Genomic DNA, 27,151 nt, shown 5'->3' with positions numbered 1-27,151 from the left:
ATGCAGGACACTCTGACAGCACTGAGCAGCTCCTTCAGTGACAGGCTGCTTCACCTGCGATGCTGGTATCAGATGGTGTTGTACGGAGCAGTTCTTGGGCGTGTGTGGCAAGGGGGTTCACTCATCTGTGCCTTTCAATGAGGGCCGGCATGGCTGCTTCTCATCTGACCTCTGCTGGAGTGATACCAGTGAGGTCGTGAGGCCTTCTTCATTTTATGGAGTGTACAAAAACATTTTTAAAAAATGTACAGTAGGGTTGTATCTCAGCCTTCCATCCACTTCTGTGAAGAAAACTAAATGATTCTGTTATTTTTAAAGTTTAGATCATTATTCAAGACATAAACTTAAAACAATAATCTCAGCCTTCACTCTCTGTTGAACAGCCTCGCCCTGCATTAGAATAGCACGCAGATAAAACAACCACAGAGCTAATGGATAAATGGACACACATCTGGGAGAAGAGAACATCAAAGCCTATTAAGTACTGATGATTGTAAAAATATTTCAATATGTATAATGCAGATAGAGAATCATATTAAAGGTTCCTAAAAAGTTATCAGATGAGCTCATCTCTGATGCCAATATTTACGTAAGTAATCTGCTCAAAATTGATCCCCGTTTCCACCAAACACTTTCAGTATGGTACCTTTGGAACCAAAACCTTCAGACATGGTACCTAGACCTGAGTGTTTCCACCACAAACAGACCTCTTAAATGTGGGTGGGGTTGTTGTCACTCACTGCTCCGTCCAGCACTCACTGCATTTCCTCATCACCAGTGACACAGATGGAAGTCTGCACCTCGTTTATTGTCCACAGAACGAGGCTGCACGCCAACAAAATAAAACAGGCTGCAGTGAGAGTCTCTCTCCATGGGATATTTAAAAATGGCGGGTTTGTGCATTTAGTCCTTCTAAGGCAAGCTTGGAGGTTTAGTGTTGCCGGAGCCCACAGGAACAACGCTCCACGACACTTTTTTTTTTATCTGACTGAGGATTGGGATACATGCTGTTCATATAACCCAACCGAAATTAACAAATAAATGCGTGAATATCCACTTATTACAAAAATTGTACATCATATAAAAACTCAAGTGATGGTCAAAGTTGTTAAAATGAAATTTAAGGTGTGTGACCATCCACTATTGACCAATCAGCAGACTGCAGTGTTCACAGCTCCACCTTTTAGTACCAGATCTGTGTGCTAGGTACCCCAACAGAGGGGGGACCAAAAATGGGGACAGTATGGAACGGTTCATTGGTACCATCCACAACTTTTCACAGTGGAGACAGAAAAAAGCTCACTGAACTGTACCGTACTGCTCAGTGGAAACGGGGCTTAGCAGTTATGATACCAGAAGACATTTAATAAATCCACTTGCATAAAAAATGAATACAAAAATCATTTGTGAAAACATAATGTTTTTTATGTTTTGTTTTTCTAAACAGGGCTCAGTAAAAATCACTAACAAAACTGAAATGCAGTACAGAAATTAGAGTGCACTGACAGCACATCATGCTGGAGTCCATGTCTAATGGATCATTTTATCCCACTGCTCACCAAACTTACATGTGGGACTTTGTGCAAGCATTGCAAACCTATATCAAATCTGCCACCTAAAGAAGGCACTAACCTTTGACAAAATATCATATGACAAGCTTACTTGGTTTTACATCAAAACTATGTATCATCTTTGATAAATATCTTGCCTTCACGCTTTTATCTTTAAAAACTGAACTGTACACCGTCAACCATATTCAGGATCAGATAGAATAAGTGATGTGATTCATTTCAGAGGGTAGAAAAATAGAAATACTGACAAAAAAATAGAAATATAGAAGTGATAATGATGGGCTAGGTAAATTATCAGCTGATTTAAATATAGATGATCTCATAGTCTTTTAGAGACAAACACTTAATTTACAAATTGCACCATTACAATATTGAAATGTAGGCTTTTCTGTGCATTGGAAAAGTAACAAAAAAAATTGCAGTGTACTTTCTGTTCAAGAAGAAGAAAAAAAATGAAGTGAGGAAACAGTCCTTGTTCTCATCTTTGTGTAAATGTAAATCCAGAGTAGCTAAACTGAAAATATCATGACCAAGCAATCTCCCAACCAACACAAAACCTCTGGCTTATAATGTAAGTGTGTGTAAATGTAGATCACGTACCCCTCATAGCACTCAGAAAAGGAAACAGAACTTGAACCTCATTCTTAATTTAAAACAAATCATCCTGAACTGCTATTTCATTCAGCTTCACCTGGATCATTCAACTTTTACATGATTCTAAGGCTTTTCAATGAAATGTCCATCAACAGCTGAGTTTTAGAACGAGAGATAAATTAAGTAAAGAACAAAGATTCAGGAAAGTAAATCTTGCAAAACTGGAATCTTTAGATCTGAGTCACTAGATGGACACCTGACATCCAACAGATCCAGGACCTTTAGTGAAAGGCCTTTGCACACCGAGTCGTTTTTTTTTTTTGTCCAAAATTGTCACACGTCTAAAAATAAATGCAACTTCACAGTGTGTCAATTATGTTTGCACACTGGGGCCGAAACTTTTGTCCGTGGCAGCGGGACACAGCTGCAACAAGACAGAGGAACAGGGCGCACACAATCATTTCATAACTCAGATGAGTCGTGTTCAACAGCTCAGGTCATAATATTCAGGGGGTGACGATGAAGAGGAGGAGGGTGTGGACGGCACACAGAATGTGGAGGACAGTTCCGCCCCTTCATGCAGCTGCGGTGCCAAATGAAAGACAGGGAGGGAGTGGTGACGGTCAGATAGGTGACTCCAGTGGAGATAGGCAAAGGAGGAAATGAGTCTCTGTTGTCATGTATTGCGAATTTTCACAACGAATAGAATGATAAAAGGCATCAGAATCAGTGTGCAAGGTGCATCCAAAAAAATGGACTTTGTGTGCAAAGGCCTGTATTGTATTGATTTGAAAAAAAGATATGCAAAGACGCACAAAGATTGCACTTCAGCTCACTGAGATGCAGTGTAGATCAAACCCTCATTGGCAGGTGGCCTTGCAGTCTTCAATGATTCAATTCAAGCATGTCTGATTTGAAAAGATTTTGCCACTTTGGAGTGTAAAATGCTCAGCTTCTCTACTCTGTAGGCAGTGTGTGTGTGTGTGTGTGTGTGTGTGTGTCAGGCTGTCTACATGAGTCCACAGCAAGGCTCCTTATTGTTAGACTGGTCCTCCTCAGGTGCTATGAGTTTCAACAGCGGGGGGTCTCCGCTGGCTGGGGTGAAGTACACCTGGCTCGGGGAAGCTACCTCCTCTGCACCGGGGGTGATTTGGAGCTCTGGCTGGGCTTGAGTGGGTGTCACCTCGACCGCTGCGACAGAGGGCTCCTCCTCTAAGGGAGGGGGCAGCGGTGGGGGAGGCGCTGGGTACTTATTGAGCTTGGCAGCTGCCCTCTGGCGTTTAAGGTCAGCCAGGGTGTGGTGTGATTTCTCCCGAGTCATACTGTCTGCCCCCTCTCCCTCCGCAGACCCAGACCCTAACCCTGCTCCTGATGCAGGGCTGAGCTGGTAGGAGGCGCTGCGCTCCATTAGACCTCCACCACTCCACAGCTCACCAGGCACAGAGGAGGCCAGAGAAACAGGGGTCCCTCCGTTACCTAGGCTGGACATGATTTTCCTGTCTGCAGCCTCCAGTTCCTCTAAACGTGACGTGGCTCCACCTCCAGCAACCTGAAACAAAACACAGCAGTTGAATCAGCTTCAACTCAAAATGTAACAAAAAACAGTAATGAGGAGACAACGCTGAGCTCGCTCACCATGGTGGCATGCTGGTGCAGCTCATTGTCTGTTTGTCTGTCCTCATCATCGTCCTGTGGCTCTGGCTGTCGGCCGCGCTCCTGCCACACCATGGCCTCTTTGTGGTGCTCCCGTCGGTACAGACTGGAGCGCTCATTCACACTGACACGACGCACCACCTTACTGTATAGGCAAATGAGAGACAGGGGAACAGTAAAGCACTAAAGTACTCCAGTCTTCATGTGTGTGTTTTTCACCCTCTGGTCTGACGTCGCCTCTCACCCTCTGCTGCCAGTACTAGAGGCTCGTCTTTGCAGTGTGCCCTTCTGCCGGTCCTGGCTCTTCATGATGGCATCATGTTTGTGCTTCAGGTCCATCAGTTTGGCTCTGACCTCTTCATCCATACAGACATCTGAAAAAGAAAAGTTAGACACTGAAAGGTAAGAAAGGAAAGATGCTGACGAGAAAGCTGTAATTAAGATTTACTAAATGGGTCAAGATAATTAGTTCCTATTTTAACACATGCTGTAATTACACTTGAGGCAGAGGGTTAGCATAACATCATTTAAGGTGAAAGGTACTGTTGTTTACATAACTTTGCTATGAGGCAATAAAAAACCAAATAGGCTTTATGGTCTTACCCAGGGGCGTCTCCTCCAGGACGGACTTGGCGTTTAAACTGGCTCCATGGGCCACCAACAGTTCCACCATTTGGATCTATGGAACAAAAACAAACATACCTTTTAATGGGTCATTTAAGAAAAGTGGAAGGTTCTAATGTTTTGGTTTGTATGCAGCACTTACTTGTCCCCAGCAGGAGGCGGCGTGTAGCGGCGTCCAGCCATCAGAGTCCTTCACCTCCACCTGAGCTCTGTGCTCGAGCAACAGTTCCGCCACAGACACGTAGCCGTTAGCAGACGCTATATGGAGCTGGGAGAGAAGTATTTAATTTTAATTTCTAATTTAATTCATCTAAATATTCTTTATGAATGCAATACACGTCCCTCTTTCTTACCAGTGTTGTGCCATTAGCGTCCTGTGCATTCAAGTCTGCTCCGCTCTGAACCAGAGCCCGAATGTCAGCCAGCATGGCCACCTCTTTAGCCCCTCGACATTCATCTATACGGTCCTGAGTTATCCCTACACACACACAAACACACACGGGGACGGAGCCAGTGACACCTGTTAGCACACAGACAGTAAGAGCCCGAGTGAACAGCTGTCAGACATTTGTTTTAGCTTTGGTTTGGGACTGGTCATTAGTGTGTGGCACAGGATTTCCAATGTGACAGACAGATGAGGGAGATGTCTTAAAGGGTAACAACAGCTTTTGAAATTGGCCCAGTATTGACCGAGAGGGCATGTGTGCACCTTCAGTTTACGTCCACTAGAAGTGCTTGTTTTTGCCACTGACAGGCTCAGATTATTATTCTAGGTGTCTGACAATTTAATGTAAAGGATCCCTATAGCGATAGACCTTTTGTTAGAGAATAAGATCCTTTTTCTTTAACCGAAAACAGCCCTAAAATCACACTTGTCGAAGCCACTAGAATCCATTTAAATAAACAGTCATTTCAGCGTGTAGAGAGCCAGCATATTTTCACATCTAACTGGGTGAGCTATGGGTGTTTTTCTACCAACAAGAGTTGGTGATGATAGGAACAGTGGAAAGGTGAAACAAGACAGTTTTGTTGGTTTTATTTTATTTGTCGACTTCAAATGAAGTGTATTTTACAGTGATAAAATTACTGCTGAATTAAATGAAGTCCGGTGGGCTTGGCGACAGTGATTTTGGGGCTGTTTCTGGTTAAACAAAGATGATCTTACATCACCTGATTGTTCACACGGGGAAGAAACCATTTAGTTGTTCAGTGTGGGGTAAAGGATTTACATCCAAGGGAGAAGTGAAACGATACTTCACTGTCCACACGGGGGAGAAACAATTTGGTTGTTCGGTTTGTGGTAGAAGATTCGCAGACGAATCAAATCTGATACGTAACTTTGGTTTGGTTGTTCAACTTGTGGAAACGATTCACACAAAAGCAACACCTGAAGTATCACCTGACTGTCCACACCCATAAAGGTATGTCTTTATAGGGATCCTTTCCAAATAACAATCACTTTTAGTGGACTAACACTGAGGGTGCAAACATGCCCAGAGTGGTTAAATCAACCGTGCACATGTCCCAAGGCCTGTTTCGCCACTGTCTGCAGAAGCCTTCTCGCTCAGTACTGGGCCACTTTCAAAAATGGTTATTCCCATTAGTCACTTAGACACAAAAACATGGGACATAAAGTCCATGTTGAAAAATACTGAAGTCATCCTATTTTCCTCCCCCTTTTTTAAAGTGTAAGACTTCATAAATGCTCAAATAAAGGCTATTAAAGAAACAACAATCTCCAAAAATCCAGTAACAGGTTAGATTTGACTCATCTTACTGACCCTGTTCAGCCATAACCATCTCCAGCAGCTCAAGGGTGGCCTCATCCTCACAGAGGTCATAGGGCATGTTGCCATCCGCATTAACAGCCAGCAGGTCAGCCCCACTAGAAGCATGCGCACACACAGGTATAAAACAAGCACACATGCACCCATATGCAAAAACAAGTGGATTAGAGTGCCACACGGTGACACACCCTGATGTACTCAGCCATTCAGGAATATTCACACACTTGCAAAGTGTTCTGAGAGTCAAGCTGCAGCCATATTTGTATCGTCTATGTAAACTAGTCTCTTGCCAAGAAGAGTCTGAGTCTGTTTATACTTTGGTCATTACAAAAACACAGCTTATTCATTTCTACACTTTTTTGCTACATTTTTTGTGGAAAAACTTTCTATGTTAGAAAGGATGCATACATGTGGGGCCGGAATTCATGGTAAAACTCACGCCTGAACGAGGAGCTGCACCAACCCAGTGTGTCCACAGGTGGCAGCAGCATGCAGCGGTGTCCACAGCTCGCTGTCACAGGCATTCACACAGGCACCAGCGTCCAGCAGGCACTGCACTATCTCCACAAAGTCATCAATGCAGCACTGAGAGGAGAGGGCAGATGTAGATAAATGCTTAGACATATGAATGCAAAGGGAAGGACTAAGAGGGCACAAAACAGGCATAGACAATGATAGAAAACATATACTACAGGCAAAGGAGCATAAAGAGAAACAGATACATCATCATTATTTATGGCGACTAATATCCTGGCTTGAGTAACAGAAAACATTTGCATGCATGGCCCAGCTCTCTGCTGTGTAAACACCAAGTTTTCCAAGGGGGAGAGCAGAGTCGACTGCTTTTATAAAGACTTCTCTGTGCTCACAAACGCCCCTCTCGTGAATTTATAGCAGCATGTGTATGAGTCCACTTATAAAGAGAAATAACGACACAGAAAGCAAAACAGAAAGGGAGAGAAAGTGCCTATCTGAATTGTGTAGATCTGTGTGTAGCTTTGGATTTGTGTGTTTCAAGGTCCTGACAGACAAAACACGAATCACACGATGGCTTCTTCTAAATCCGACTGCAACTGTTCGAGAAAGGAATGTAAGCCTGAGCAAGTTGCCCTCACTCCTCAACACACCAGCCCTCACACTTAAACGGTGGGAATGAATCAGTGTGTTCATGTAAACTCACTTAAGATAAGGTGCGGTTCAGACAAAATAAGGGCAAACAGTACTTAGTGAGCTCAGAGCTGTGACCGCACACGACATAAACACACTCACAAAAGGTGACCTGCCTCCTTGAAGGCAGTCACAATGCATTGGTGTAAAACTGGAACTCCTTCGAGGACCCCTGGTTTAGGTATCCTCATCCCCTCTACTGCGAGGCTCTGCTTGTGTAAGCTGCTGTGGGAGTGGGTACCTGTATGTTTAACAGCCAGCCACTTAAATGGCCTGAAGGCTGGCAGAGTGTATGTCCAGGATAGGGTTGGGCGATGTAATAACCTTTTCCAGCCAGCCACCAACACCCTAACAGCCGGTGAGTTTGCCACGTTCCACAAGCTCTCTTTTGCATTTTCAGTCTAATACACCACCAAAATAAACTCACAAAGGAAATATTCTTGCTCCCATTTTCCTTATTCAACAGACAAATACAACCACACACCTTCTGAATTCAAGTGTCTGTCCTTCTCTGAACTAAGACTAGCTTAACTGCCTTTTTAACTCATTGCAAAACACACTTCAGTCAAACTCAACAGAGGCAAAATCAAACTTAGCAAACCTGTTTTGGTGAGTCTTTACACAACGATCACCAACACAGGTTTGGTCGAAATAAACCCTTAATTCCTCTCTGCCCTCTGAGCAGCAGCTCTCATTCGTTCTTTCTTTGTTTCTCACTATGCTTGTGGGATTCCACTGTCTCTACTCTCTAACCGTGCCAAGTTTGAAAAACGTTTTGTATAGAATACACCAAGCCACGAATCGGTTTCAGCCATGTTGCGAAATCTCAGTTAAATGATGAATTTTAGTTAAATTTGGACTTAACTATGTCGTCTATGGTATAGTGACAGTTAGTAAGCAGACAGCGGATCCTCTGCTCTGAACATCCGGGTCAGAAACAGAAGATGAGTGTTGTTGGTTCAGCTGTTCTGATCAACGTGACGTTAACATGAGAGACATTCGGTAAATTATTATTAAAAAAAATAAATGTTACCTATTATTTTGAGATTTTACAATGCAAAGTCAGAAAAAAAGATTTATTACGTCCTTATTCAAATGTCTTTACATTTTAAAGACTTTTAAAAAATAGATGTAAGACATTTTAAAGCAATTGACCGTTGCTAAGTCCTGCCCTGGACGCAGACTGGCCAATCGTAACATAGTATTGGGCCGGCTCAGACACAACTGTGCTCCATTGACTCTAATGCAGTCGTTTCAGATTTCCTTCATTTTCAGGCTGGTTTTGTGGATTTGGAGCTAAATGTTGTGCCTGGGGCACGTCGTGTATTAATGATACTCGTTACCTGGAGAGGTTGGAAAAAGATATACGTTTCTTCCCTGTTTCAAAACCAAAATCAGACCCTGAAAAGTGTAGGGTTAGCTAGCTAGCTACTGAAGATATAGCCCACTGAATGTATACACATGCTGCTTTTGCTTTTTAATTGTTATAACAATGAAACAAAGACCGACCCTGCTGTACAGGAACCTTCATCTGCACACACTGCGATGCCACACAGCTGGTTCAGTATCAGCAAAGTTTCCCTTTATATTCATTGTCTTGTGTGGCGATCAGCAGTGATGTGGTGGTTCACTTTTACACTGTGATCTGTAGCCTATAGTTCGGCTTTAGCTTCTAACTATCTTTGTCTTTTTAACCTGTTGTTGCTGCTGAGTCAGTTTGACATCCTGGATATATCCTTCAAACACAGACTGTAGACCCCTCTGTCTGCTTCTCTCTGGAATCACTCTTTCATTTTTCAAAAAATATGATAATATTTCTTCAGGGAGTGCAGTTAGTTACAGTGTGGGCTCCATGCTTACTCTGACAGCTTGTCGGACCATCACAAAGGGACAGAGGATAGTGAAAGGTCCATAAAGGCCTTACCTTTAGACTGATTAATTCAATGTTTTTTTAATACATTTAGAGGATCTGCAGGAACTCCTTTGAAATTTTGATCCCCTGTCACTGTATCACTGGCTTAGCTGTGAATTAGAGTGAACACAATTGGCAGTGTTTGCTGGTGGGAGGCCAGTGAGGGATCATGTCCTTGTTACTGCACTGGTGAATCTCACAACTGGGTTTGTGTGAAAGTGTGTGTGTGTGTGTGTGTGTGTGTGTGTACCTGATGTAGGGCTGTTAGTCCATCCTCGTTGACCAGATCTGGGCTGACACCATTGTTAAGCAGCTCCCTCACTATTAGAAGCACAAGCATACACACACACGCAGCATTATGACTGAACACCCGTGCAAAGTCCTTTCCACATATACATCATAACACTTGGCACATATCTGCCTGCCCTAAATAGAAATAAGAAATGATACCCATTCAGCTTGCATTTGTTAACAATGAACTTACAAGATCTGCGACTATAATTAGCCTCGAACCTGCAGCTGACAATAACACCATTGAAAACATGATGCCTTTCTTACTACTACAATTAAACTGTGACGTATCCAATATAAATTATGCATGAATCAATTCCTTTGAATCGTATTTTAAGGAGCACCATGCCACCGACTACTAAGTGCTTATGTCTCAGGAAGGCCAACATCAAGCCAAATGCAGAGGTCAGTGTCCCCTGCCTTCTAGAATGGAGCAGTTGTCACAGGTTATAGGATTTTGATTGGTTTAAGCAGGAAAGTCTTGGATTAGTCATGTATAGAATAGTCTGAAATCACTTGCCATCCTGTCTTGAGTTCCCTCACATACTAAATCTTGACTGATTTACTTCTTATTTAATAAAGAGTAGCATTAAAGCTCTTCATTCAATAACATTTGAGGCTCCCTAAGATGACTTCTCTGTGAGTGTATGTTTCGACCTACCCTCCTCCAGGTCATTGCGTGCCGCTGCATCTAGCAGGGTGACGGCTTTGGGGAATGTCACTTTGGTGGTGCGTGCCTTCTTCTTGTCTGCTTTGGCCCTTGACCCTCGTGCTGCATCCTTCTCCATCTGCGCCCATGCCTTCAGCTGCTGAGCGCGCCGCTTCTGGGCGTGCTTCAGGCGCTCGGTGGCACTCAGACGTCCGACTGTGGCCATCTCAGCCAACAGCTCGCTGTGCTCTGCTGCCATGCCTCAACAACACTACGACCTGTCTCCGATGGCTTCGCTTCTCTGTTCCTCTTTGTTTCTTTTAGTCCAAAAAGATATTAAATAAAAGTTTCAGGTTTCCAAATGTCTCTTATACCTCCTTGTGCCTCTTTAAAAGGCCCCTCTGTAAGGCCAAACAGGCCTACGTTAGGGCCTATGGGAGAGCACAGACAGGTGCTGCAGTTTATACGTAAATATCTGGAAAAAAAAATCAAGCAAGCAACAACGATATCCAAAGTATGATGAAACAAAAGAACTTAAGTTGTGCAATCAGGTGATGGATATCTCCATGATTTCATGAGTAAGCAACACAGAAAATGGTTGCAATGTCTCTTTCCCATCTTTCAGATGACAGACTCTTATCGCGCCATGGAAAAAATGAGAGAGAAAGATGTCCAAAACCTTATCATCCAAGCTGTGCTTTGTAACCAACTGTCAGTCCTCCCATCCATATCAACTGTTGGTAACTTGGCCACTGATGGAAAGAGACAGAGAATGCAAAGATGGAGCTAGAAGTGCAGAGTCAAACTATTCTCCAGGTTGTATGCTCCATCTGAGCCTCGAATCCAAAGTGGTAGTGACTGTGGCCACGACTTGAATCCAACAGAGGGGCAAGTCTTTGAGAATCCATGGTGAGAATATGATGGCAGTAAATGACAAATCCGCAAGGTTGGAAGAACTGGGGAGTTTAGGCAACAATAAAAAGGGGCACCTGCAAGATTCACACAAGGCCTACTTTAGTTAATGCAGTGACAGGATTCAGGTATCCCATGATGCTGAGTGGAGACTGTTGCAAAGTCAACTTGTTGTTGCTGGTGCACTTTTTGGCAGGTCTTCAAAGGCCATGAGCTGGGAACCAAGGTTTCAATGATTTGTCCCGCATTGTCTTCTGTCTGCAACTGTAGGCAGGGAGAGAGGAGAAAAGAAAGCAGGTAGAGAAAATGTGAGTGCTGTGTTACAGTATAATGTACGCAAGCTGCCCTCCTAATCCTGTTATCTTTAACCCCTGAGCTCCTTCTCCCTACGCCCTCCTCTCCCACTCCTCTCCCGAAGGAAACCTGAGACGGTGGGACTCTTTTCATTAATGACTGACACACCCTGCAGCCCAACACACACTTTGCTGCCACTGGCATACAAACGAGACAAGAGTGAGGTAGGGATGTAGTGGAGAAGTGGTTAAATAGCTGGAATGTGATGTGTTTCAGTGCAAGTACTAACCCTGGCAACCTCGGTCAGCACGATCGCTCTCATTACCTTTCGTTAACTTCCCAGGTGAGTTACATGGCTCACGCACGCTCGGCTCTTTCCAGGCTACTCATTTATAATTTAGGCCTGGGCCTGTGAGCGCTGAGAGGAAGGTCAACTAGAGGCACTCAGTGAGATAGAGAGAGTGACTGACAAGACAGTAGTCCTGAGCCACAGAGCCACTACAGCAAGCGGCCAACTTCCTGAGAAGGTGGGAGGTGGGTAGACCACAGCGCTCCTTAAATCAGCTGATTACACGGCAAACAGATGCAGGATGATTCAGGTCGCAGTTATAGGGTTCTTCTTTGGTTTATATCCCAAAGAAGTGAAAGAAACAGGTTTAAAGCTTTAAAGGAATACTTCATCCCCCCAGTGACCATTTGTATATCAATTACTTTTCCTTCTCACATGCCTCTGGTGCACTAAGAATCTAAAAACGGAGAAACTCCTGAATGGATTGCAGTCATAGGCGACCCCGTTTAACAACTGCTAAACTATATCAAAACTTTGCTTTACAAACTCTGACAACTCGTGCAGTATAATCCGAGTCTTATTAATCCAGTTACATGCTCAGTACTTCCCAAACAGACAGGGAAACTGAACTCAAAGGGAAACTTATCTATGCCCTCTTCAAAGCCAGACTCAGGCAGTTGGTTCGTTTGTGCTATTGTGTGACTTTGGTGAATCCGTATGAACCCTTTAAAACACCACTGTCACATAATGGTCAGACAGGGCTGTCTGCTTTTGGGATTACTGAGCATACAACTGGATGAATGAGACTTGGATTATACTGCACCTGTTGCGTGAAAGTTTGTAAATGGATGTTTTGCTGTTGTTAAACACAGTCGCCTATGACCTCAAAGATTTTCTCCATTTTTCAAATGTTTGTTTTTAGATAAACCGTGATTAAAAAGACACTTTGGGGTTGCCTGGTTGTGAAAATTCCCTCTGGGTGGTCTTCATACTTTCTGTTTGGTAATAATGCAGCTGTAAATCTATTCATATCATGTTTGTGGAATTCATTGTGTCTATTAAGACATTAAAGCCCCGTTTCCACTGAGCAGTACTGTTCAGTTTCGTGTGCATTTTTTCCATTTCCACTGCAAGAAGTTGTGGATGGTACCAATGGAACCGTTCCGTACCGTCCCCATTTTTGGTCCCCCCTCTGTTGGGGTACCTAGCACACAGCTCTGGTACTAAAAGGTGGAGCTGTGAACACTGCAGTCCGGTGATTGGTCAATAGAGGACGGTCGCTCTGCTCAGGGCTGAGTTGTGGCTGGTTTTGAGGCTCATGTAACCACTGTTCATACCGTGGAGAGTTTTACATACATTAATAGTGTGTAACTATAAAATGAAAGGATGTTTTGCTGCCTCTCACAGAAGCTGTAGTCTGAGTAAAAATAACTTATTCACTGGGCTGACTGCCGGCAACTTTTAAGGTGGAACGTTTACTTGTAATGTTACTCAACGCATGAGTTGATGACATGAATCCATCAGCACACCTTAAATTTAAAATATGTATATATATTAATATCGACCACATGATGTGTACCGCGTATATCTAGTCCTCACTTGGAGAAAAAAAAGCATAGCAGAGCATCACTCCTGTGGGCTCCAGCCGGCTGAGCTTGCCTGAGAAGGACTGAATGCACAAACCACACAACCACATTGTGTGGACGATAAACGAGGTGCAAACGTCCTTCTATGAGGAAATACTGTCAGTGCTGGGCGGAGCGGTGAGTGACAACAACCCCGCCCACATTTAAGAGTACTGTTTGCGGTGGAAATGCTTAACAGGCCTAGGATCTAGGTACCACGTCTGAAGGGTTACTTTTGGTTCCAAAGGTAGCATAGTGTTTGGTGGAAACAGGGCTTTAGTCTACAGTAAGTTGTTAATGAATTCATTTTAGTCCAGATACTCTGCAGGGTTTTCAAGAGGATGTGTGGTTGATGACCTCATGAACTAAATAACTTAATGATGCCTTAGAATTGATACCTAAAGCATTAGTAGAGGAGTTTTTCACCATGAATAAGGTCAGTAGTTAAAAATAGTATTACTGTAACATCAGCATAACTAACAGTATTTGTAATTATTACAAAGTATATCAGGGATAGCGGGCTATATCTGTACTTCAACATATATATATGGAGACCTACCAGTCACAGTTTCCATTCGGCCAATTTCCGTTGTGAACTAAAATTTCTATAGTTCTTGTCCTGAGGACAGACAGACTTTTGTCATTTGTTCCTTTACTTTGCATTCCTACTATTTTTAGGTTACCTAACCTCTTACCCTTTGTCACAAGCTACAATGTGAGGATTTCCTTAGCTTGAAGCAATAAGCTTAACTCTCTCTCATAGACTGCAGGCCATGACACGGATCATTCATTCAAACAATACACACATGAACATGGACTTGGAAAGCATAGGATCGAGACATGGATGAAGAATGTTAGGTTCACTTATAATGCCAGTGATCCATGAGGACGCTTACTTCAACCTGTCTTCCTCCTGCAGGGAAAAAAGCCATGGTGTCCAAAGTCCATGTTCCGTTAAAAGGCAGGATGACAGGAAACAAACAAACTCTTAAGGAACAAATAAGGCTAGGCCATATAGAGTCAGTAGCCTTACCCATTTTTGGTTTCAACCAGAGTTAACAAATGAAAAATGGAACATGTTCTGTGGCATTTTAAGGGGCTTTAAATGTGAAAGGATTGGAGAAACGGCAAAATCCCTGCAGGAACTTAACAGCTGTATTAGTGGGATAAAGCCAGACACAATCTGAAAGATCAGTGGAATAAAGATCCCAATCTTAACTGTTAGTATTGTGTGGTTCACAAAGGAAACTCATTTTCTAAAGAATTAATTCCCATAAAGCTGCATTTGACTCATATTTCAGATGACTCAGACTTAACTGGTGTAACAAAAATTTGATTGATTAAAGATTAAAACAGCTTCCAAACAACCCAGACATAAACACCAAAAACACAGACTGGTCCATCTGCATGGAGCAATACGGACGCTTGATTCATCTGCTGCGAGAGATTCAAGATTCAGTAAATGTTTACATTTTTGCAAACAAGACTCTTCCAAAGTTCATTTTATTGTTTGACTGGAATCCATGAACAGGCTACAACAACCAAGCAGTGTTAGATGTTCTTTCAGCTTCAATTTGATGACAGTGCTCATCTGAGGGAAAGGAATTTTAAACATACAGGCCTCTAGTTTAACGGCCTTCCACTGACATAGCATGCCTGATCTGCATAATTACCTTACTTTAAGGGGTGGGCGATATGGCCCTAAAATGATATTACAATATTTCAGGGTATTTTTGCGATTATGATACTCTCGATGATGTGATGTGACAAATTGTAAGAAAACAGAATTGCAACAAAATAAATGATATAGTTTTATATGCAGTGTTTGCCTTCAAATAGTCAGTAAAAACTAAACAAAAATGATCTCTCATTTCTTTAAGTTGTGAACAACAACAGTAACTCATTCAGATTCAGATACTGTATACAATATTAATAGTCCAACAAAATAAAATCTACCACAAATCACACATTTAAACAGCTCCCAAATACAACAAATGTACCCTGGAATCTATATAAATCAACAGGTGATTTCCTTCTTTTGTAGTTTTTTTTTCCACCTGGACCTTTATGCTCTGCCATTTCTCCTCTAATCATCGCCCTGTAACCTGTGACAGGCTGTTATGATACGATAACTGTTGCACATTCACATATATGTCATTTTTTGTCGAGCTGTGAGCATCATGTAGATTTACATTACCAAAGATTTATGACAAAATCACTTGACGACACAGATGCTGCTGCCGGAGGAGCCACTGAATGAGTTCCCTGAGCGGTAAGTCGCAAAAAGAGTCTGAGATGTCCGGGGCTGTTCATAAAACATTCAGGACGCCACATTTTTTTCAAACTACTGAAGCTTCTCCTCTTTTTGGAACCACCGCAGAGTCTGTAATAATTTTGCTTTCAGCCATAACTCATATTGCAAGTATCACAATATGAGTTTTACTGGTATTATCGTGAACAATGCGATATGGCACACCCCTACTTACTTTGATATGTAATATTACCAAGCATTGTGACAATGAAGGCTGCCTTCATTGTAAATCAATAATGTTCTGTCAGAGGTAAATGAGATTTCTGTGTGCTAAATCCAAAATAAACTCATGTTAATGTTTTGAGGAGCTTGGAGACCACAGTGTGGGTCACATGCTGAGCAAACATCTAATGTGTGTCTTATTATGTCCATCTATTTTTCTTTTAGTCCCAAGCACTGATCATGTGATTGTGACAATTAAACCGGTTTACTGTGTTGCCATGGCCTTTTTACAGTCTATGGTTGCCACCCTGACCCAAAACAGTCTGCCTCACCTGACTGCAAGAGGTGTGTAATGTTGGATCACAGACTTTTTAGTGTGTCTTCAAAACAGGAATAAAAAGGGAAGCTTTGGTTGGTGAAACATTATTTACATATGTAGAAAGCTTCAGGATGGGACAGCAGCAAACCAACACAGATGTTTTCTATCTGACAATTTGCTTTGGTCCAAATATAATCTCTCAAAAACAATCTCAGCGTAGATTCACTCGACTAGCAAACATGTCATCAAGAACTCAAGCATCTGCCAGGGTTTCTACACATTTTCCAAAGTTCAATTCAAGCATTTTCAAGGTGCATTTTAAAGCTTTTCCAGCACCTTGCAGCTGTGGTACATTACATATATTTATATACAGTACATACTGTATTGATACTACACTGTTTACTTCACGTCTTCATGACATTAAATCAGATGTGTTGTGCTATAAACAATCTTTTGTGCCATGATATGTATTTTTTGTTTTCAACACGACTCATAAGGGTTATCTCCTGGCGTTATCATATGTAAGCCTCCCACTCTTTCATCAGAGGGCACACATCAAAAAAGATTGGCCGATCACACAAGCGCATAATGTCAAGCAAAAGGCAAAAGCAATTAGGCTCTCTACAACTTCTATTTTTTATTCATCTAAAGACAAAGTATTCAGTCAGGTAGTGATTCATTACCAAAGTCAAGCACTAGCTTCAAAATCCAAGCACTTTTCAAAACTTGAAAACACCACATTCAAAGTGTTAAAGGATTTCCAGCACCCATACAAACTAAGGATAGACTGATACATCGGCCGGCCGATATATTGGGCCGATATTTGAGTTTTTTACTTGTATCGGCATCGGCCGATACACGCATGGGTTCGCAGATTTATTTTTCCCTGGCATGATTTACAGACAGGCATCCACGGGCAGCTCTGTGTTGCCGGAAGACCCTGCAGCGCACATGCAGCGAATCCTACTGTGTACAGTAGTTGTTGTTTTATTTATGCTCCAGCTTAAATATTTGTTATATAAAGACATTACTGGAAGATTTAAGAGCACTGAACTCTTTTTTTTATTTGAATGTATAATAATAATAATATTCTACCTGTTCTACCTCAACTTTCCATCTTGTTTTAGTATTTTTTACTGTTCAATAAATGTTTCTTATTTTAAACTTGAGACCTGTAATATTTGTTATCATTGTGTCATTTTTTTGATGTAAATTGAGGGAGCAAAAGCAGTATCGGCCCCAAATATCGGCTCAAGAAAATCGGCAGTCCATAATCGGTCATCGGCTAAGGGTGATGGAAAAAAATCGGTATCGGCATCGGCCCTAAAAAATCCATATTGGTCTATCCCTAGTACAAACCCTATTCTGCCTTTAAAAGTCATAGACTCATTTATGTATTTCTTCAAAGACCATAATGACCTCACAGAGGCTGAGTCAGCCAGCTAAGTGAGATTGTATCTGTTGATATGCCGGTACATTAGACAAGCAATGACCTTCGCAGAATGTGGGTCCATAAAATAATTTGATGGGTCACTGGTTAGGTAAGTGACAATACTAATTAGGCTTACTCGTTGCACACCATGAGATTTAAAAAGGTATAAAAGCTGTTATGAGACATGCATGATTACATACAGGCCACCCTTGCACAGATACTCTCATTCTCCTACTCATGATAGATTTCCAAACACACACACACACACACGCACGCACGCACACACACACACACACACACACACACACACCACTCAGGGCACAGGACAATGTTTCCTGATTAGCCGTCTTGGCAGAGCAAGCCAAACAACTCAAATCTCAGCCAAAGCCAATCAGTGCTGGGTATCAGGGGAATGAAGCTGAGGCGGAGGCTTAGACAGTATGATGTTCACTGGCTAGTCCAGGCACATGAAAGGCACATCAGGTCCCAACAAGAACACAGGTCCTACATAAACATGCTTAATTGCTGTTTAACTATCGGGTCCACCCAATCCTGCAATCCAGGCATCATCATCATCATGGACACCAGCTCTGCTTTCACACGCTATAGTACAGAGTCAAATAAATATACATCTGCTATTTTTTCCCTTGAAATATCTGAAACAGGACTCGACTACCATGAGATGTAACAGGCTGCAACCCAGAATTTCACCACCAAATTGTATCTGTGATACCTGTTACACACTCTTGCTGTGCGTAGGAGCCTTGTTGTACAAATATGTCAGTCACCGCTCCTCCTGGGCTCCATCTGCGTAAACCAATACTTAGCTCAAGTGTTTGCATCAAAAGTGCCATGTGTTTTTATTTTAACCTTTCGATTCAGCATGCTTTAGAGCGTCAAAGTGGCGGCAAGTCTGGAAATAGCCTCGTGGAGTTGGAGTTGGAGTTTGGATGTTACTAAACAAATTGAAAGCTAGGGTGTGTTGGAAAAAAGCTTTGAGATCCTCTCAGCATGAGATTGCTGTCTTTGGTCTGACGGACTAGCAGCTCAGTCAGTCTCAGCCTGCTGTCTGACACTAATCAGCCTACTCTTCCTCACCTACCAGCAGGAAACTAGTAGGGAGAGTGAACGATAAACAGCTTCTGGCATTTCTGGGTACATTTGCCATGGTTGTGACCAAAGGTATGTGACACAATGTTACTTTAATATTTCTGGCGCAACAGTGTTTAAAAAATAAATCAACTTGCAGATTTTGAAGTCAGTTTCATTTCTAAATCTGCTGTAAATACTCAACAAGCAAACCAGAAGAAACCCATCACAAATTAGGTCATAATGTCTTTTCTACACCAACAAAAGCAACAATACTTCAGTTTATTATTGATGGACTAACTGACCTACCACACCTATTTATATTCCCACATATAAAGATAACAAAAGGTTACTTTAGCTGAAAGTTATTGGGGAAAAAAATCTTCTCTGACACGTTGTGATCTTACCTCATTCTTCTGTCTGTGTCCTGCAACTTTAGCTCTTATCTGTACCCCAACAGGTCGACTACGAACTTGTGGTCTGCCATCAGTGGATGCAGCCACCTACACCAGCATTTCATTAGTCTCAGTTAGTTTTGTTCCTTGTAAATTAAGCCCTTCACAAATGCAGAATGGGGAATTTGTTGGTGGCTAAACTGTGTAAGAGCCTTGTGATTCTCTGAGTCAGGCAGTGCCCAGACGGACGGGAAAAGACGAGGTGAGATCACTGGTATTGTAAAAACTCTGTCACGGCAGCACTTGTACACTGAGCTGAACATTTTGTGTATTTGGAAACATGTCCCCTGCATCAGGCTGACATTTGTCGACTTTTTCCGCCTAATGATCTAACAGGAAGGGCTGTCTACAGCTGCTGAGGAACACAAACTTTCATTCAACAGCTGGAATGAATAGACCAGTTTGAACACACACACAAACTGAAGCACATACATTCATCAAGTGGGTGGTACCTGAGTGTAAAAGCTTGTGACTGAACTTTGATGACCATAACAGAACACACACACACACACACACTGTACTGGAAATAGGCAAACATGTGCTTCATTCATGTTAACCATCATGGAATGACATTGCTCAGCTGTTGTGTACAACCGCAAGCTCAGTGTGTGGTTTGATGTGACCTGCAGGACCTGCATGTTGATTGAAACAAACAATGCTGAGTCAATGCGGCTTGATGATTCGGGAACGATCCTGCCTGGTATCTGAACCAGTGCCAAATGACCTAAACTGCCTGCCTAATATTCAGGAAGCTTGTTTTCATCTCTTACTGTGCAACTTAAATGGATTTATAAAGGAAGCAGAGCTGAAATGGTTTGTCAATGATTTGATCAGATGCATTTGAAGGTGACACCTTGGGCTCGAGCAAACTGCGATGGGCATTTCTTTACTATTTTCACCACTTTACATTGTATAGACCTAATCCCCATGATGTCACGCTAACAACAAGGGTCACTTCCAGGTAGACCACTGGCAACTGATCTGAATATGTGAAACAGGCAAACTTGTGTATTTCTATTGTCATTTTCAGCTGTAAATGTTAATGTTTAAGGATATGAAGTTAAACACAATGGTTCAACCTATGTGACATTCTTGCTGTGCTTATTTTATGTGCTGGAGATGGCACTACAAAGCCACTCTGAAGTCCCTTCTTTATGCCTCCTTTGTATTTTTACACAGAACCAAACAGCACCGGCAACATGCCACTCCAGTGTCTGATTATAAACTGCATCTTGGCATCAGAATCAAAAGAGGAACACGACACATAACGCAAAAGCACTGGCCTCGGTAGTGCTTTCTTAACAACAACAACGGCATGACATGGCAATATCAATCATTTACCTTCTCTGTTATATGGCGGCTGATCTTGGCCTCTGCTCCAAGGGTAAGGAGCACCCAGACCTCATTGTTTTTCCAATTTGCGGACATTTTCGGTTGCTGTTCTACTTTGAGTTAGCTGCTAACTGCTAACAGCTACCTTTTAAATCTCCATCTCCATATCCTGACGGCTGTACCATTCATCATTTTGGTGCTGTCACTACCTCTGTTCCTAGCTCAGAGGCGAGACAACTCTGTCCACCCATTCTCCTTACACGCAGCACAGTTCGGCTGAATAACGGTGTGAAATTCCCGCCTAAGAGAGGCAGTGTAAAAGTAGCTAACATCTTTAATTAACCAAATCTACTAGCACTGAAGCAAAGCAATGTACTGCTGTGGACGGGGGCCGCAGCAAAACACATTTTAGTCACCAAAAATACCGACATAAAAAAAATCTATCAGGTTAAGTGTACGCTATATTCAGAGTATTATCTCCGCTTTGACTTACACACTACCACAGTGAGGCAGCAGTGGACCAGCAACTCCAATGTACTGTGAAGTAAAATTACTGTTTTTGTCAAAGGACTCTGGGTAGCTTTGAGATAACTGCTTCAGGTTTCTATCCAGAAATGGCTGTCTGACGGCAAGGTTAAGTGGTTTAAATATTCTAAATATAGTGCACATTTTTGATAGTTTAGTTGAGTCTTTTTTAGGTGGCTAAAAACTAAACAATTGAGGCAGTGTTTGCTCAGAGCCGTTTGGTTTCATGTAAGTGACATGTGCGTTTTCTACCCAAAAGTATAAAAAAGTCCATAGACCAAACTGTTAATCAGTGGGTCAAGAATATAATCTGCACATTAGTTGCAGCCCTCATGGGAAGAAGGCAACACAAATAACTCAAAGAGAGTGGGAGGGGAGATCTACTTGAGAAGAGGTGGGCACATTAAGTCCTGTCATGTGTAATGGTTTGAGCTGCTCCATGTAATCACTCAGCAATCCCAGTAATGCCACAGAGTAGACAGAGTAGGGAGGGAGCAAGGGGCCATGGGAAAAACAGAAAGAGTGCACATGTATGATGGAGATGGACATTTTGGAGATATGTTGACAAACAGACAAAGAGTCGCTGCTTTTTCTGGAGAACAGGATATGGCACGAGATGGCCAGAGGATGTGGAGGAAAGAATGTGAAGGAGATAGAGGAGCGTACGAGGAGGAAGAGGAAGGATGGGGAGGAGACAGACGGACTAGCCTACGCTAACTGCTCTGACTGCTCCTGAGCAGGAAGTAGGGTTGTGTCAGGCACAGAGGCGGAGAGAAAATAGGGATAAAAAGTCTTTAAATGGTGCCAACAGGATAAGATGATGTATATGGCATCCGCCTGCAGAATGTCTCACATTCAAACATGCACACGTGACAGTGAAGAAATGCCCCAGTAAGAAAAGACAAAGAAAAACAAGGGGGAGTTCATGCACGAGCGAAGGAATGTAACAGAGAGCCAAACCTTAGCAAATACAGCCTGACCTTTAAAGAACTGCTTAGGTCATTTGACTTGTTGGATTTATCTTATCATGAAGAAAAAGAAACTATATTAGGATGACAAGGAAATCTTTTTATAATGATTAACTCAAGGTACACACTGGGTCCAGGTCTTTGTCCTCCTACAGTATCTAATAAAGTGATTGTTGAGCTGAGATAACCTATTGTCGTTGCAGTGGATGATGCACACCTTGGATCTAAATTGATTGCAAGATCATAAAAGGTGACAGTCCATTACCGTAGAGGTACAGAGCTAAATGTAATCTAACCTTTTTAAGATTTCCTTCTAGAACTTTTAAGACTGTGTGTGTGCTGTCATGCTGTGTATCAAGGGGCCTCCAAGCTAATCTTGGTCCATATTGTGAAACGTGCAAATATTTGTCTACACATACCAAGGAAACGCTGTGGAAGAAGTACTTTGACCACACGTGGAAATACTTGTGAGCAAGACCGGCAAGGCTGGTGCAACAAGATTAGATGACTCTGAGTTTTTTTAATTGAGGTTAATAAGTCAATGTTGGAGCATCGGTCAGCCCAATTGTCAGTAAACAACAGTACATCAGTGATCATCAGAGGGAAAACAATAGCGGTGTAACAAAACATCAATCTGGATTGATATATCAATTCAACGTTTAATAATACAATATTATTAATGCAAAGTGAAATCAGTGATACGTAGCCATCCTTTATTTTGAAATTCCCAAGGCATGTCTGTGTCCCCATCGTCATCAAAGTATACCTCTTTCCTAAACTTTCAAACAGTGCTAGATGCTTAGCACTCACCAGATAAGCCGCCAAGAAAAAGACACAGACATTAACTGATATCGTCTCATATCGATCGCAGGCCCCTGAATTGAATCAAATCATATTGTGGCAGACTTTGTGATATCAGCAAGTATTGTATTATTGTCAAGAGCATCTATATAATATTGATCTCGGTGACCCCTAAAAAACAAACACCAACACAAAAATCAATTATTTTTTTTCCCCTTTTAATAACATCTCTCAAGAACAGTGGTCTTCAAACTTTCTGAGCCCGAGACAAACCAAAGGGCGAGCCGAAATCTCAAGGCACATCTGTATTTATATCTGTGAACAACAGCTTCTATAACATGTGTTATCACTTTTATCACAACATAAGACAATAAAATTATAAAAAAAATAAGACAGGTAGCTTTGATGATACTGTCTACGGACGTCTTCACTGGTGCTTTTTGTTTTAACTTGCTCCGTACAATAAAGCGATCCATTGTCCCACTCACAGCTTTCTCCTTTTAACTGTTATCATCCCTCACACTGGCTGACAATCAGGGTTTTTGATGTGTCACGCACTTATAATTTCCACGCGCAAACAGCGACAAATAGGTTCCCCGTAAAGGTTTAATCTAATAAAATAAAATAAAATAAAAATTTAGCAAGACTTTTCCCTTCCTTAGGAAATGGGTGTGCACAACATACTGATGTGTGGGTATCATAAAATCCCACAGCACACCTGGACTGGCATGATGGCACACCATTTGAGAACCACTGCTCTAGAATATTCAGCTTGCACCTACTTCATTTCATTATCAGTTTATTTGCTACATATTTTCTTGATCAGTCGCTTAACTAACCCATAGGTACTGAGTTTACTGTCCCAAATGACAAAGAAAAGCGACAAATCTTCACATAATCAGAGAATGATTTTTGGTGGATAAATGACTGAAATTATAAATCATACATCTATATAAGCATAATGCATTCACTTAAGAATAACAATGCCCTGTTTTGCTTTCTTTTTATATGATTTTTTTTGCATCTTTATGCCTTTACTACAAAGGACAGAACAGACGTGAAGGAGCGAGAGAGGAGGGAAGACATGCAGCAAAGGGGTGCGGGCTGAAGTCGAACCCTGCGGGCCACAGCAGCAAGGACAGTGCCTTAGTGCATGGGGCCTCTGCTCTACCCATTGAGCTACTGGGCACCCCGAATTGACCTGTTTTTCTTTTCAATTTTTTATTGTTTCCTTAAAAAAAAAAAAGAGTCGACAGCAGCCTATACCATGACACATAGTCGCTTGCACATACCATAACAGATGACAAGATTGTAAAAGTATATTAAAGAGCACATTATTCATAATATAAGAAATAAAAGTAATAATAACAATAATAATAATGATTAAAAAAAAGGTAGATGTAGAACAGGTTCTCTGCATCTCTGTGATCCCGCCCCAGCTTTAGTTCACCTGCATGGGATGGATACAACGTACATAATTGCCCTGTTCTTTTAATTATCAAGATTATTATTTAGAATTGAGAGTTTTAAATTTGGCTCATTTTTCTTAATTAACAGGATCACTATCTTGGAATCACGAAACATATTTCTGAATAAACAAGATAAAAATCTTGTAAATTATCGTTTTTTTTTAATTGACAAGATTATTATCTCATTAGATCAGAAAAATAAAGCTGAAATTTTTAATGGAAACTTTTTTACATATATAATTCTGACAGAATATTCTTGTTGACTAAAAAATGGGGGCACAGTTTTTTTCCATGACAACTTTAATCCTGAGATAATTAGGATAATTATTTCTCAAGTGCATACACTTCCCTACTTATCAACATATTTGCTGACTAATATTCTGTTAAATAACTACTCCATTAATCAACTAGTTGTTTCGGCTCTACAGCACCATGACTTGGCACAAGACCATGATGAGCTGTGTAATCTAATGCAATCCAATCCAGTGATCATGCTGGAAAATCTCTTTATGTGAACTACATGCTACTGTTTGTATCATTTTCCCACCTATCTAACATTATAAATCAATATAACAAGATACCTAGGTTTGACACTGAACTGTGATCTGCAGCTTGTAATATAAAAGTCATAATGTAGATTAATGTCAACCTATGTGCATGATAGTGAACAGACTTTGCACTTGTTGCTTTATATCGAGGCTGTGATACATTAGATTAGATATTAATTAGTAAAACTGCCTGTAAATGTTCACTTTAACGGTTTGATATAATTATACATAACATAAATGTGCAATAAAAAGCTTTACCAGCCCCAACGGAAGCGCCTGCTGTGTTGTCCCATACTGTGCAGGATTAACAGTGAGCAGCAGATTAGCTAACCTACCTAGCGGTCCGCAGACAGGCTCAACAGGTGGCTAGTCTGACAGGTAACGTAAGCACTTCATTTAAACTACCTGGCTTCATTCATCGCGTCCAGGTGGAGATAAAGTCAACACCGGCGGGTTTATCCTCACACGGTACACTCTTACCTGTTACGAAATGTCGAGGAAACTTGTGGCGTAGCGATAAAGTCGGCTACTAGTGATGTTGTGTCATGCTAACGTTACCTTAGCCTCAGGTTAGCTTAATATTCAGCAGCACGGCAGTTAGTCGAGCTGGTGTTACAGTGAATTAAATGTTACCGTCGCTTTAATACTAATTCAGTCCGACTGAGACACTTTAACCTGAGCAGGGTGTGAAACAGCGACTTATTAAAATGACAAAACAAGGTGGTGACAGCCTACCTGTTGGGCTGAGTGACAGTAGTAGCTCCTGCGGCTGTGTAACTGAATCAGCTGCTGCTCCTGTCCCTGCTCCTGCTCCTCCACCCCTCAGGGGAAATGCTTCACCATAACAACCGGACCTGCGCCCTCTCCTCCCGCAGGACACGCTCCACCAGGCGGCGATAAAGTGCAGGTCTCCAGCTTGTTTTTATGGTGCTTTTAAATTACACTGCACACACATTTTATACACTTTTTATTTTTGCTCCAATTTTTCACAAGTTGAAGTTAAAGATTTAAGACTTCTTATGCACTTAATAGATATTTTTCTTCTAAATTTTGGTCCCAAATTTGTTAAAATCCAAGCACTTCTCCCAGTGGCGTAAAGTAGTTACAATGGGCCCCAGTGCATGCTATTATGAGGGGCCCCAGCATGAAGCACACGCACACACATAATTTTAGGCATATATACAGTATATTTCACCAACAGTGTGTCTTACTGCCGCTTTCATATCTATGTTAATGTGTTGTGTGATCAAACTGCATATCCTGGAGGTGCCCATAATTTTTAAGTTTAATTAATTTTTAATTTAATTTAATTTAATTTTTAATTTAATTTTAATTTAATTAAAAAATAATTAAATTTAATTACAGTCTTGTCAAAATTAAATTAAAAATTAATTAATTAAATTAATTAAGTTTTAATTTAATTTTATATACTTTATTAATCCCCCTTAGGGGAAAATTTAATTTTTTCACTCTTTTTGTCATTAACACACAGGTCCGAAAGACACACATGCACAAACAGGACCTATACATGCACAAAGTGCAGAGATGTCAGAGTGAGGGGGCTACCTTGCTCAAGGGCACCTCCGCAGTGCCCAGGAGGTGAACTGGCACCTCTCCAGCCTCCAGTCCACGCTCCATATTTGGTCCGGATGGGGACTCGAACAGGCGACCCTCTGGTTCCCAAACCAAGTCCCTATGGGCTGAGCTACTGCCGCCCCATCCCAAGGTACTAGGGCTGCAACTAACGATTATTTTCATTGTCCACTAATCTGTCGATTATTTCTTCGATTAGTAGACTAATAATTTTTTCGAAAAATGTGTTAAAATGTTAAAAATGTCGGCCTGTCTCTCCCAAACCTCAAAATTATGTCATCTAATGTGTTGTTTTGTACTCACGCAAACAGGTTTTAGTTCACTGTCATGGGAAAGTGTGTAAAGCTGAAAACAAACAGAGCAGCCGCGCACATCCAAAAAATGAAAAAGATGCTGGACTAAATGAATAAAACTGAAAAGACCAAGAAAAGTCTGCACACTTAAGCTCCCTTTAGGTGCATTTATTCCACCAACCTGGAGTGACGTTTCGGGCCACAGGTGCCCTTCTTCGAAGAAGAAACGTCACTCCAGGTTGGTGGAATAAATGCACCTAAAGGGAGCTAAAGTGTGCGGACTTTTCTTGGTCTTTTCAGAGTATGTAAAGCTGCCAATATTTGAACGTAAGAAGCTGCGATAAGAGTATTTTGGGGTACTTTTATAGTACTTTTCTATGAAAAATGACTCAAACCGATTAGTCGACTACTAAAATAGTCACCGATTATTTTAATAGTTGATTAGTCATCGATTCGTTGCAGCCCTACAAGGCACACCTGTGTAGT

General features: G+C 41.6%; 1 protein-coding gene across 1 annotated transcript; it reads right to left on the bottom strand.

Annotated features, from left to right (window-relative positions):
• Positions 1–1,403: 1,403 nt before the first annotated feature.
• Positions 1,404–25,641, bottom strand: ppp1r16a (protein phosphatase 1, regulatory subunit 16A). The gene is made up of 11 exons (XM_033638142.2): positions 25,515–25,641; positions 10,261–11,424; positions 9,559–9,629; positions 6,669–6,814; positions 6,224–6,327; positions 4,796–4,920; positions 4,585–4,710; positions 4,422–4,497; positions 4,063–4,192; positions 3,801–3,963; positions 1,404–3,714 (listed from the first exon to the last, which is right to left on the bottom strand). Exons 2-11 carry the CDS (start codon positions 10,505–10,507, stop codon positions 3,175–3,177), a joined length of 1,728 nt encoding a protein of 575 aa, XP_033494033.1. The 5' UTR covers positions 10,508–11,424; positions 25,515–25,641; the 3' UTR covers positions 1,404–3,174.
• Positions 25,642–27,151: the final 1,510 nt, after the last annotated feature.

Source organism: Epinephelus lanceolatus, chromosome 20 (genome assembly GCF_041903045.1).
Source record: "Epinephelus lanceolatus isolate andai-2023 chromosome 20, ASM4190304v1, whole genome shotgun sequence".
Classification (NCBI taxonomy): Eukaryota; Metazoa; Chordata; class Actinopteri; order Perciformes; family Serranidae; genus Epinephelus; species Epinephelus lanceolatus.
Note: the sequence above shows the minus strand (reverse complement) of the source record. Positions and strands in the feature narration are given on the sequence as shown.

Excerpts from the sequence above, each read along its gene's own strand:
- ppp1r16a (XM_033638142.2), bottom strand. The coding sequence starts at position 10,507 with ATGGCAGCAGAGCACAGCGAGCTGTTGGCTGAGATGGCCACAGTCGGA. Across the intron at positions 9,630-10,260 it reads ACGCAATGACCTGGAGGAGG|TGAGGGAGCTGCTTAACAAT; the intron begins GTAGGTCGAAAC and ends TGCTTCTAATAG. Across the intron at positions 4,711-4,795 it reads ACGCTAATGGCACAACACTG|CTCCATATAGCGTCTGCTAA; the intron begins GTAAGAAAGAGG and ends CTTCTCTCCCAG.